This window comes from Ictidomys tridecemlineatus, chromosome 1, assembly GCF_052094955.1.
Source record: "Ictidomys tridecemlineatus isolate mIctTri1 chromosome 1, mIctTri1.hap1, whole genome shotgun sequence".
NCBI lineage: Eukaryota > Metazoa > Chordata > Mammalia > Rodentia > Sciuridae > Ictidomys > Ictidomys tridecemlineatus.
Genome location: NC_135477.1, coordinates 97,513,555 through 97,526,815, shown reverse-complemented (window position 1 = coordinate 97,526,815; position 13,261 = coordinate 97,513,555). Strand labels below are relative to the sequence as shown.

Genomic DNA, 13,261 nt, shown 5'->3' with positions numbered 1-13,261 from the left:
ATCTGATATTATGCCTTTTAACTTACAAACAGATATTTATTCACATATTTTAACTATACTACAATTTTAAAGCTCTCTTCTATTACATGAGGAGAATCTAATTCATCCTTGATTCTAGTAGAAGAATTTATTCAGTTCAAGTTTTCTTTCAACACTGATCTGCATTGTGCATAATTTGACCCTGATTTTAGTCTAGGAGTTTTAATTTCATTTCCCTTATACCTCACATCAGTAGAATGACCCTTACATTCCTTCCCTTGCTGGTCCTTCTCTCTCATGCAGACACACTTTCTCACACTTCTCTCTCACACACAAACCTGCATAGTAGCTTTTTGAAAGTGAGTTCCTTCAAGGACTATCCCTTACTCACACAATTAAGTGTTAAGCTATTTTTTATTTATTTTTATTTTTGGTGCTGGGGATTTAACCCAGGTGTACTCTACTACTAAGCTAATTCCACCGCCCTTTTTAAATTTTTTTTTTTTTAATTTTGAGACAGGGTCTTGCTAAGTTGCTTATAGGGCCTAAATTGCTGAGGCTGACCTTGAACTTACAATTCTCCTACCACAGCCTCCAGAGTTACAGGGTTTACAAGTATGCATCACCATGCCAGACTACACTAGTTTTTAGAAAACTGCAAGTTGCAATATTTTTGTAAATAAATTACATGATCTGCCTTAATTCTTTACGGTGTAAATCAATGAGGAGTTGATGTGTTTTCAGTCCAAGTAGTCTCTTAAACTTGTGTTTGGGCCTCATTCTTTTGGATAAATAGGGTGTTCCAAGAAAAGAATGAAAAAGATTTTTACCTCTACCAAAGTAGATATTCCTAGCAACCCAAGATGAGTACAATAATTCTTTCTCAAAACTCCCATAGTATAGTAGAGCTCTTTATAGTTTATCAGTGGAAAAGAGCTCTTTGGTCTTAAGCTTGTGACTTCAAAGATATATTTGTAAAAAACTATCTAGTATCTGATTTTCTATTACAAAGTTACATAAGCATCAAAAATTTATTTTACATAGGATAAGACATATCTGTCAGAGATGCTTACCATATTTGAGAAAATGACCCTCAAGATTTTTGTTCTCAACTACCACCTCAAAAAACAGGCAACCTAGGGGCTGGGGCTGTAGCTCAATGGTAAAGCGCTTGCCTAGCACATGTGAGGCCCTAGGTTTGACCCTAGCACCACATAAAAATAAATAAATAGAACAAAGGTATTGTGAGGAAAAAATGCTTAAAAGTATATGGGGGAGGGCAACCTGTTTCCTGGAACCGTTTCCACACACTGACTTCATTGATGTTGGTGTTCAGTACATACTGAGAGCGATAACTTTGAGTAGAGACAAGTCTTCAAAGGTTAGGTTAATTATACTATGATTGTCTAAATTCCAGGGGGTAAGAATATAAAATTTAAATAAAACTATCACTCATTTGATTTCTGAACAATTTAGGGGAAGGGTAGGTGTTCTCCAATTCAAAGGCATCCATACTAGGTAGAAACGTTCACAGGCAACTGTGAAGGTACACAGGCAACTTAAGTGTCTGATCTCTCTCTCCTCACCAACCTCTTCAGCCCCCAGCCACACATATGAAATATTTAACAATTATTTATATTTTGTTCTCAAGAACAAGTAGGCCTACACATTTACATCTGAATGTATCACATAGACAATTAAGTGATTTTAATGCTGCCTTTTCTTTTCAAGAAAATACTTCTTTAATAACAGAGACTAGGCATTCTGTTTTGTCTCTTTAATACAGTATAATGAAACTTAGTCTGAGATAGCCATTACCTTTCATGACTGTAGAGTTAGTCCCTAAAACTACTCAGCTTGTGTATACTTTCAGTGTCAAGTGAAATGCCACCAAAAGATAAACAGGTTGTTCTGTTTATGGGAAAAGATCATCAATAACTGTTCCATCTTTTATGGAAGAGAGGTGCAGCTCAACTATACACACCAGTTGGCTTTAGGAGACAAATCGAATAAGTAGAGAATGCAGCTTCCAAAAACTGTCATTATTATTATGTTATATATAAATTTTTTACTATATTATCTAAATTAACTTCTTAACACTGGTCCAACTCACCAAAATTTTAAATTTTTAACCTTGCCTGGGAAGACACAATATAAATGTCAAAGGGCAAACAAAAGTATTTTGATATGCAGCATTATTTTCAGGATCTTAATTGACTTTCATTATTAAACAGTTATATGATCCATAGTAGAATCACTTAATCAAATTTTAGCAAAATAGTCTTTCTTACCCAGAACCAGGAAAATTATTTCTTCCAAAAATCAATTGATGATTTTTCTCTAACATCAAAATGAATCATTAAGTAACTTTAAACCAAGAAAAAATAGTCCACCATTATACATCTTTTTGAAATACAAGTGTTCATTTCCTCCCCCATCTTAATATCTTCTTAATTCAGATTATCTAATTAAAATTCAGAGAAAATTAGTAAACTAATATAGACTATAAAATAATAAACTAGAAATAAATAGCTCTAAGTACAAATAAAGTAGAATCTTGATATGAGGGCTAAGATTGTTTTGATTTGACAAGATCAGAAAATCAGAGAAAGAAAGGCTTATTAAAGAAGCAAATAATTCTCCATATTATTCTCTACATTAACTCATCTATTAATAAGAGAAGGAAAGTAATTCTTTGCCAGTAGGTGGTGCTTTCGTATAAAACATCACTCAAAGATAAACTCGTTTCTGACTAATTTTATTTCTTTATGTATCTTGAGCCTATATGGCATCTCCCAAAAGCGAGCCCCAAGTCACTCCACTGTTTTCTCTGAAATATATACCCATTCTCTCAGTGCTCGTAATGACACTGTTAATGCCATCCAATTCTCTCCACTGGAAAGCAGCATAATTACATACATTACTAGGTAGGCTTGCTTTCCTTTGTTTAAAATGGGTGTGTCTGTATAGATAATTCTGTACTGTGACTCTTCCTCAGTAAAAGAGATTACTGTACTCTTTGACAATATGGTCAAGTAATGCTGACTCTGGCCATGGAAGTCAATGCAATCAGAATGTAAGAACAATAAACGCATCTCAGAATTGATGCTGGCGATGTAACCACAGTTTATCCTGATCAAACTCATTGTGATTGCTAATCTACACTGAAGGGCTTAATGCTTTTCTCTCTAGAATTCTAAGTATTTAAATTCTCTCATATTTTGGAAGAAGGGAAAATTATACTCTCTGGGAATAAATGAGGATTAAGTATCATAAACACAGTAAAATCACATTACATCCTTCTTTGCAACAATCTTTCCTTAAGCAACACCAGATTCATCAATTAAGGCCAATCATAAATAAAAGGAACAGTAACCTAAGTATGCCATCAGAGAGCGACTGTCAGTAGTCAAGTTGAGGGCATTGTGGAAAATGGGCATTGTGGAAAATGGTATTATCATCCCATGTAACTGAAAGGATGAAGAACGTCTAATTATTTATCAATTTTAGTGCAGTAGAAAGTTCATTTTTAAGCCAATATTTGAAATTTCTGCTGATAATTTTTAGTCTCCTTCCTCCTTCCTCTTTCCCTACTTTGAGGCTTGTCCTGAGTTATGGGTATTGTGTAGCATTAAATGGGTTCTATCACCTGAAATTTGAACTCTCTTGACTTTGGCTGAAGATTGTGTAACTCCATTTAATAAGTGCTCATTTGTTGGAAGGAAATGTTTATATTGATCACAAGGTTTTCACAATAATTTTCAAACGCAGACTTTAGTAAATCAAGAAAGTCTCATGCAAAGATAAAACAGGGTCTCTTAAAGCCTTAGAAAATTAAAATTTGGAATTAGTGGAGGGAGAAATCCCATGGACACAGAATGTTTTTTCCATCATGTTCTTAAGCCCTTCTGAAACAGTAACCTCTAAGTTTAGGGAGACTGTCAGAAACTAGAGAAGTGACTCATGAAGCCTGGCCCAGCTAGTACTGTGAATCGACAAAGACCTCCTGCCTCACTGTCAGGCAGTGATGCCCTAAGTGCTTCACCGCACTCCTCACTCTGGGCATGCTCTGGTGTCTAAGGGAGACTTTAAGCTGATGTGTTATGTAATTGTGAGTTCCTGGGGCCTCCAGGCCTCCTCCATCTGTAACTGGGTTTCCTTTCCTCCTACAGAGCTTGCACTAGCACTCATTTATCTCAGAGTTCAAATCTCTCCCTGCCTTCTACTCAAAGCCTCAACATCAAGTCAGAACCTGTTTCTCCTCCTAGAGACCGTACCACCACCCCTTCGAGATACCCACAACACACGCGCCACGAGGCGGGGAGATCTCCTGTTGACAGCTTGAGCAGCTGTAGCAGTTCCTACGACGGGAGCGACCGAGAGGATCACCGGAATGAATTCCACTCCCCCATTGGACTCACCAGACCTTCGCCGGACGAAAGGGAAAGTCCCTCAGTCAAGCGCATGCGACTCTCTGAAGGATGGGCAACATGATCACATTATTACTTAATAGTTTTTTTTTTTTCTTGCAGTGTGTGTGTGTGCTATACCTTAATGGGGAAGGGGGGTCGATATGCATTATATGTGCCGTGTGTGGAAAAAAAAAAAAAGTCAGGTACTCTGTTTTGTAAAAGTACTTTTAAATTGCCTCAGTGATACAGTATAAAGATAAACAGAAATGCTGAGATAAGCTTAGCACTTGAGTTGTACAACAGAACACTTGTACAAAATAGATTTTAAGGCTAATTTCTTTTCACTGTTGTGCTCCTTTGCAAAATGTATGTTACAATAGATAGTGTCATGTTGCAGGTTCAACGTTATTTACATGTAAATAGACAAGGAAACATTTGCCAAAAGCGGCAGATCTTTACTGAAAAAGAGAGCAGCTGTTATGCAACATATAGAAAAATGTATAGAAGTTTGGACGGACCCGGCAATGGGTGGCCACTGGCAAATATTAGGAACATGTCTGGTCACCTAACATCCCGAGCACGCTCACAAACCTGCAGGTGTCTCATTGGCGTATGGCACTCATTAAAAAGGATCAAAGACCATTAAAAGAGGACCATACCTATTTTTTAAAAAAAAGTGGAGTTTGAGAGCTAACGTATTTAATTAAATAAATAAATAAATCTGGGTCTGCATCTCTTATTAAATAAAAATATAAAAATATGTACATTACATTTTGCTTATTTTCATATAAAAGGTAAGACAGAGTTTGCAAAGCATTTGTGGCTTTTTGTAGTTTACTTAAGCCAAAATGTGTTTTTTTCCCCTTGATAGCTTCGCTGATATTTTAAACAGTCCTGTAAAAAACCAAAAAGGACTTTTTGTATAGAAAGCACTACCCTAAGCCATGAGGAACTCCATGCTTTGCTAACCAAGATAACTGTTTTCTCTTTGTAGAAGTTTTGTTTTTGAAATGTGTATTTCTAATTATATAAAATATTAAGAATCTTTTAAAAAATCTGTGAAATTAACATGCTTGTGTATAGCTTTCTAATATATATAATATTATGGTAATAGCAGAAGTTTTGTTATCTTAATAGCGGGAGGGGGGTATATTTGTGCAGTTGCACATTTGAGTAACTATTTTCTTTCTGATTTCTTTTACTCTGCATACATTTTATAAGTTCAAGGTCAGCTGTCAAAAGGATAACCTGTGGGGTTAGAACATATCACATTGCAACACTCTAAATTGTTTTTAATACATTAACAATCTATTGGGTCAACTGACATCCATTGTATATACTAATTAGTTTCTTTCATGCTGTTTTTGTTTTTTGCATTTTTATCAAATGCAGGGCCCCTTTCTGATCTCACCATTTCACCATGCATCTTGGAATTCAGTAAGTGCATATCCTAACTTGCCCATATCCTAAAGTATATGGTTGGTTTTCAGCCTAGAATTTGATGTGTGTCTTAGAAATATGCCCAGAATAGAGAAGCTGTGTTGGGGCACATGTCCTGCAAATACAGCCCCAGAAACAAGTGAAATGGAGTTTACTTGGTGAATGAGTTATAAATTCCCACAGAAGAAAAATGTGAAAGCCTGGGTGCTAGACAAGAGGGAAGCAGGTAAAGGGATAGTTGCTTTGTCACCCATTTTTAATTATTTTAACTGACCCTTAACAATCTTGTCAGCAATATAGGACTGTTGAACAATCCCGGTGTGTCAGGACCCCCAAATGTCACTTCTGCATAAAGCATGTATGTCATCTATTTTTTCTTCAATAAAGAGATTTAATAGCCATTTCAAGAAATCCCATTAAAGATCCTATGTCCCTTTTTTTAATTTTCAAGAAAATATAACTCTTGTCTAATATTCGTCTATAAGGGATTAATTTCAGACCCTTCAAAAAGTGAGTGCCATAAAAAGTCAATATATATTGTTTAAAAGATATTTCAGTCCAGGAATGATTACCTTCTCTTGGAATGTGAAGATCTGTCGATTCATCTCCAATCATTTACATTGACATACACAGCAAAGAAGATATAGACAGTAATATCAGCACTGCTATATCATGTGTAGGACATTTCTTACCTATTTTTTTTTCTCTTACTTGCATAGTTGTTATGTGTTTCTGATTGTAAAAGGCTGCCGCTGGGTGGCAGAAGCCAAGAGACCTTATTAACGAGGCTATATTTTTCTTAACTTGATCTGCAGTCCATAATTAGACCACAATGCACCTTTGGTTGTATCCAAATAGGATGCTAGCCTGCCTTGTACTAATGTTTTGTATACTAAAAACAAAAAAAAATCAATCATTTCATAATATCCCACTACTAAAGGTATCCATGGAACATAGGGAAAAAAACAAAATCAACCCTGAAAATATACATACTCGTGTATGCACACGGACATACACAAACATACAGGGGAAAGAGTAAGAAAATCATTTTCCTCACCATAAACTTGATCCCATCCTTATAACTTACCCTTATAACTTGATGTGTACTAAATATGCAAACATATCACAAATGTTCTTTGTCATTTCAAAACACTTCATCTATCAATATCAGTAGAATCTTACAAGTGGGTGGGGAGGGGTCATTATATGAAAATATGAAGAAATAGCCATATTAATTTTTTACCTGAAATTTGCCTCAGCAACAAAGAAAACGTGAATTTCTAACGCTGAAGATAAAGTAAGCTAAAGTACTAGCAGAAGCCTTGGCTATTTATAGCAGTTCTGACAATAGTTTTATAAGAACATGAAAAGAACAGAATCACTCAAAAATGGATGCCAGTCATCTCTTGTTCCCACTATTGAATTCATATAAAGTGGTAGCAAGATAGCGAAGGGATAATCTGAAAATTTTTTAAAGATGATTTAATGAGAAGAAGCACAATTTTTGATTGTGAGCGTCACTTTCTGTAAACAATCACTGTCTATATTTACCCTTATGCCTTTTCTGTAATTTACCATTTATTGTATTTGCAAAGTTAGTATGGTTTTTATCACAGTAAATCCTTTGTATCCAGGAGTTAGGGCAGCGCCCTGAGAAAGTATTACTTTACATTACCTGTCCTAGAGCAACATTTTAGACAACATTCTTCATTGCAAGTGCAAGCAAAAGACCATAAGTGGCATTTTACACAGCTTCAAGTATTGTTATACCTAATCCTATCTTAAAAGATTTTTTTTGGTAATATTGAGCTTAAAAATTGGAAACAGCGATGCAGTATTCACAAGCTGCACAACCTGTATATTGTATGCATTGGTGTGTGGAGGCTGTTCATTTCAATCTTTTTAAAACTGCTTTTTAGTAAAATGGCTTATTTTTCCCAGAGATGGAATTTAACATTTTGTAATAATGAATATGAAAATACCTGTCATCCTTAGATCATTTAAAGGTTAACTAAAATGAGCATTTTAAAAAAATCCCAATACACTTTTGAAAAGAATGTCTGCCCTCTCACACTTCTACATATTTATTTTCTTACATACCTATCTTTTAATTTAGAGATAGCATTTTTGCTCCTTTATCCCTTTTGGTTTGTTTTTTCGGAGAGTAAATGCTTTGTATTTCTTTCTTTAAAAAAAAAATTGAAGAAGAAGCCACTTGAACCCTCAATAAAGGCTGTTGCCTAAGCATGGCATACTTCATCTGTTCTCGTTTGTGCCATCTGCTGTGATGTCGTCCCTTGTATGGCGTTAATTTCCTGCCACTACAGATCTTTTGAAGATTGCTGGAATTCTGGTGTCTGTTAGAATGCTTCAGACTACAGATGTAATTACAGGCTTTTCTTAATATGTTTTAACCAAAGATGTGGAGCAATCCAAGCCACATATCTTCTACATTAAATTTGTCCATTTTGGTTATTTTCATAATCGGGTATTGCATTTCGCCTTCCCTGTTCATACCTCAGATTGATTCATACCTCAGTTTTATTCAGAGAGGTCAGCTAAGTAATGGATTCTGTTGTGGTTTGCAAGCAGCATCGGTGTACTCTTAGAGCAAATAGACCTGGGTCACTGTAGGCATAGGACTTGGATTGCTTCAGATGGTTTGCTGTATCATTTTTCTTCTTTTTCTTTTTCTGGGGACTTGTTTCCATTAAATGACAGTAATTAAAAATAGCTTGTAAATGAGGGCATACAAGCATTTGCAACAAATATTCAAATAGAGGCTCACAGCGGCATAAGCTGGACTTTGTCGCCACTAGATGACAAGATGTTATAACTAAGTTAAACCACATCTGTGTATCTCAAGGGACTTAATTCAGCTGTCTGTAGTGAATTAAAGTGGGAAATTTTCAAAAGTTTCTCCTGCTGGAAATAAGGTATAATTTGTATTTTGCAGACAATTCAGTAAAGTTACTGGCTTTCTTAGTGATGCAGTGTCTGTGGTGCATTTTTTTTAATTAATGTTTTGCTGTTTAAATTTATTCCACTTTATTGTGTATTTTTTAAAAAGAGCAGCATATTCCCCAAGCATAAATGAGCTTTCTCAGTTTTCAACTCAAAATTTATGAAAAGATGGATACGTGTGTCTGTGTGAGGGGGATGTGAACAGGATTACAGTTCTTAGGGTAATGTGGTATTTCACCAGTGTAGGAAGCTTAAGTTTCTTATTGAGTGGTTCAATCTCTTTTTCAAAACAGTTTTCCATGAAGATCTCTGATAACCTTCTAAATGCATAGAATTTTCCAAAGATCATTAGGAAAGAAATTATCATGAGATAATTAACTAAAATATGTAGAAAATATTTCCAGAAGATTTATTTTTTCATCAGAATAGGTTAGTGACAAAAAAAAAAAAACAAGTTGAAAACACAGACTCATATCTAAATATTTAAGTGAATTCATACATGTTTAAAAACTACAAAATATGCCCATTGCCAAAATTTAATTATAGTTCCTAAAAGGAATGTCCTTTTAAAAGAACAATATTAAGATAATTTAAGTGAATTTGGAAACTGAAAAGAAAAACAAGAAGGTACTGCTAGCCAACTGGAGAAGTTGGACTTTTGCATTAGCAGTGATTCCTGCTCTGAAAAACAAGGAACTTAGCTCAGGGAATGTTGCATGTGGTTTCAAAATAACAGTGGTTTTTGCTTTGTTCTCTTTATACATTTTTGACAAACACTTATTAAGCAATAATTATATGTAGTTCATGGTAAATTCCAGGATGAATGAAGATGTAGTTCTTGCTTTTAGGAAACTTATTAACTAATGGGTCATAGAAAGTGTTCTCAGAAAAGTCAACAAAGTGCTATGAGGGAAGAAGCACTTTGCCAGCCGTTAGTGAGGTAGAACAGAGGCTCAGAGTGTGGACACCTCCTCATCTATACAGCAGAAGCAGCCTTTCACTTGTTTTTGAAGGGTGAGCAAGATTATACAGGCCAGGAAGGATGACTTTGTGTTCATGTGACCCCTGTGGTTGTCACATGGGCCTGTCCTGTGTTTAGTGTTCTGCTCTCACCATCCTTAAATTCATGTGTGTGTGTCCCACCCTCCTACTCCCAAGTACTGGGGATTGAACCCAGAGCCTCACACATGCTAGACAGCTACTCTACCAGTGAGTTACATCCCCAGCCCTCTATCCTGACATACTCGTTTTTTTTATCATGAGCTTATGTTTTATAGGTAAATTCAAGTGGGACAATGGAGCATGTGCACTAGCAGAGGAGATAAAAAGAAAAGATAAAAAGTTTTGTATTTTAATATCTTTAACAGAAGGTACCTTTTCCTACTTTCCAACAAGACCCTGACATATTCAACAAGGGCTCCACAATTATGATTCCAGCCCTGGGTGAGGGCTTTCAGTGAAGAAGAAATAAATAAAAGGCAGGGATGAGAAAGTGAGAGACAAATATGCAGAAATTGGGGACCATTGTATTTAAATAAGATACAACCATGTCAAAGGGAACAGTAAGAGACCAGATTGCAAGAGTTGTTTAGGGGTCTGATTATATAATTGTGAATATCTTAATATCTGGAGTTTAAGAAATCAGTTGAAAGACTTAGTAGAGACAGAATTGTCAAAATTTATCAAATGTAATGGTAGGAGTGATGATACATAAGTAATTGTTAAAGTTTACAGTTGTAAGAAATGATTAGGATGCCAGAAATATTCAAATTGCAAACAGTGGAATCACCACTTCATGAGGAAGGTAACTAATTCAGTTTCAGCATGTTGAATTTGACTTGTATCCATGAGAATGTTGTAAATATAGACAGACTTAGGCTATCAGTTAACACTGAATATGGAGGCTGGGATATCATTAACAGGGAGGTATTACTGAATGCCACACCTATAAGTGAGTGAGCTTGTCAAGGAGAAGGGGAAAGGGAGACAAAAAAATATATCTTAAAAGAGAAAAGAACTGCAGAATAGAAAAGAAAAAAACAAAAACAAAAACGGTGAAGAACTCAAGAATGAGCAGTAACACAGAAGGAACACCAAAGTGCTGCTAAGGCAGAAGAGGTTTCAAAAAAAAAAAAAAAGAAAGAAAGAAAAGAAACATTCAGCAATGTTGAGGGTTTTGTTGAGGTCACAAGGAAGATGGAGGAAAGGTCGTGGCTGACTCTTGAGTAACAGCTGAGAGAACCATTTCAATAAAATGGTATAGGAGGCAAGAGAGATCACGAGTGTTTGTCTAGCAGGTATTGAATTTCAGACTATTCCTATGGACTAATCTATCACAAACTTTGGTAAGTAAAATATGAGAGCTGATTTGAGAAGCTAGCAAGGTCAAGAGCCAAAAGAGGGTTTTTGAAAAGGACAGGTGGTACCCAGGTGGTACACTGGGAGATCTAGGAAGAAGAAGAAAAAAAAAAATCTGGACCTTCCCAATCAATGGCTTGAGAATTGTGTCATGTGTCCCCAAAGCCCTTGAATGGGATTCTTTTATTTCAGTCATTTTTGGGTGTCTGGATTAAGTAGAGTAATTGAAATTGACAAAAGAAAGCTATTCAGGACAGAGCATCTGAATTTTCATTTTTCTTGCACCTGTTACTGTGGCATCTTTCCTGCATGTTATCCTTAGAGACTGACTTCTAAGCAAGAAAAAAGCCAAGTTCAATTCCTTACTGTGTATTGCCCTTGAATTCCAACTTCCCTGTTTTCTGAGACAAATATCTCCATCACTGAAAATGAGGCTACTCTTTAAGTTTTCTTCTCCCAGGCACAGCATCTCTCTTTGGGAACTTTTGCCTGAAAGGTAGAGTTAGAAAAATATGTGGGGAAATATTCGTGGTTTATTATCCTATAAGAATCTCTGGTTCCAGTGGCAGCCTTGATTACCAGATCTTTAGTTTCATCACATCCCAGTCTTGATTACGTCCAACTTGAAGAACTTCCAGCCCTGTTATACTCATCCCTGCTCTCGACCAGATGGAAATGACGATCATGCTTGGAATCTAGTTGCTCAGGACTAGAGCCAGGTTGAAAGAGAGGGAATATGTACTACTAGTGAGGCAATTCTAGGCTGAATAGAAATTAGGTAGGAGAGCACTTTCTGAAGACACTCCAAAGCCAGCAATGCAGAGTCCTTTTCAGTTCCCTTGATCTGTCCACCCTCCACAAAGAGAACCAGCACCTGGGAGGTCGTGATGGCAGAGGGCAGCCTGAGAAAACAAGCTGAAGCTGGTGTGAGTAAGGGCAAGACATTAGCATACACTAAGTGCTTTTTCTTTGGTGAATTTGACCCACATTATCATATTTTACCTGTTGGATGACACTGTAACAAAGGTGCAGTATTTCCAAGATCCTAATTGAGAATCAGACCAACTTTAACCCTCACAAGCAAGGTAACATTTGTCAGGTTATTTACGTTCTTTAAGTACTCACTTTCTATGACAATTGTGGGTTGTCACTAACTCACAAGTTGCTGTGGGCTCAATCAAGATTTTTATAGTCTTGATTAATTTTATAGTCTTTTTAAATCACTCAAAAGATGAAGATTTATACTCTTTCATGAGTTATTCAGCTCCACTTCATAACACAATGATTAAAGAAATCTGAGTTTTCTACTACAGTATGTATTTTTATTTCCTTAGTAATATATTCTTTCCCAAAAGACCATTTGGTATGTCCCTGCTTTGTTGAAGCTCAAAGTGCATGCTCTACTCATGGAAAAATCCATGCTGTCGTGGATGTCCATCCCAAAGCTCCCACTAGTGGTCTAAGTATGTGAACATAGAGAGACTTCCCTAGAAGCTATTGTTACAGAAAGAGAATTACCTCCTTCAAGCATTTATTCCATAAGTATTCCATATAAGATGGCTTTTTACTTTTTATAAATAGGAGCCCTGCTTGAAAATGCAAGCCTGTTTTTATGCAAAAGATTATATGTGTAGTATTTTTTTAAATTAAGTATAGAGAAGGTGCCCGTCTATAAAGGTGTGTTTAAAAGTTAAGTTGCGGTTAAGCCACACAATGGAATGCACTTCAACAGTTAAAAAATAATGATAATAATAATAAATAAAACAAATCAAAGCCTCTATGTACTGATATGGAAAACTTTCATAACACTTTGATAGATTCAAAAAAGCAATAATGGAGTAGGGTATAAAATACAAAAAAAAAAAAAAAAGAAATGTTCTTATATTTCCATAAAGAAACCCTGGAAGGATATATAAAGAAGCCAATGCAGTAAGTTACCAAAATGGGGCAGGGGTGGGAGTGGGTAAAGAGGTGAATGAGAGAAAGACTTGACAACATGTATTTTTAATATTTTTCTGATTTTTTTTACTATAAGAATGTGCTGCTTGTTTTTAGAAAAGGGTTTTCGTTTGGAAAAAACTTCCCCAAAATCACAAATGCCTCCCACC

The 13,261-nt window shown here is 35.8% G+C and overlaps 1 protein-coding gene and 1 long non-coding RNA gene across 30 annotated transcripts in view; one reads left to right on the top strand and one right to left on the bottom strand.

The window, feature by feature from the left end:
• Mef2c (myocyte enhancer factor 2C) overlaps nt 1–8,820 on the top strand; it is a 148,370-nt gene extending 139,550 nt beyond the window's left edge. For 20 of the 23 annotated variants that reach the window (XM_021726030.3, XM_021725949.3, XM_078044845.1 and 17 more), the window contains one exon: nt 4,152–8,820. In XM_021726030.3, the coding sequence (XP_021581705.1) occupies nt 4,152–4,473 (322 nt within the window). In that variant the 3' untranslated portion in view covers nt 4,474–8,820. The remainder of the gene's footprint in view (nt 1–4,151) is intronic. The other 3 variants (XM_078044854.1, XM_040273518.2, XM_040273516.2) reach the window with 1 other exon arrangement.
• Nucleotides 1–13,261, bottom strand: part of LOC110598164 (uncharacterized) — a 165,084-nt gene that overhangs the window by 115,826 nt on the left and 35,997 nt on the right. The window lies entirely within an intron of this gene.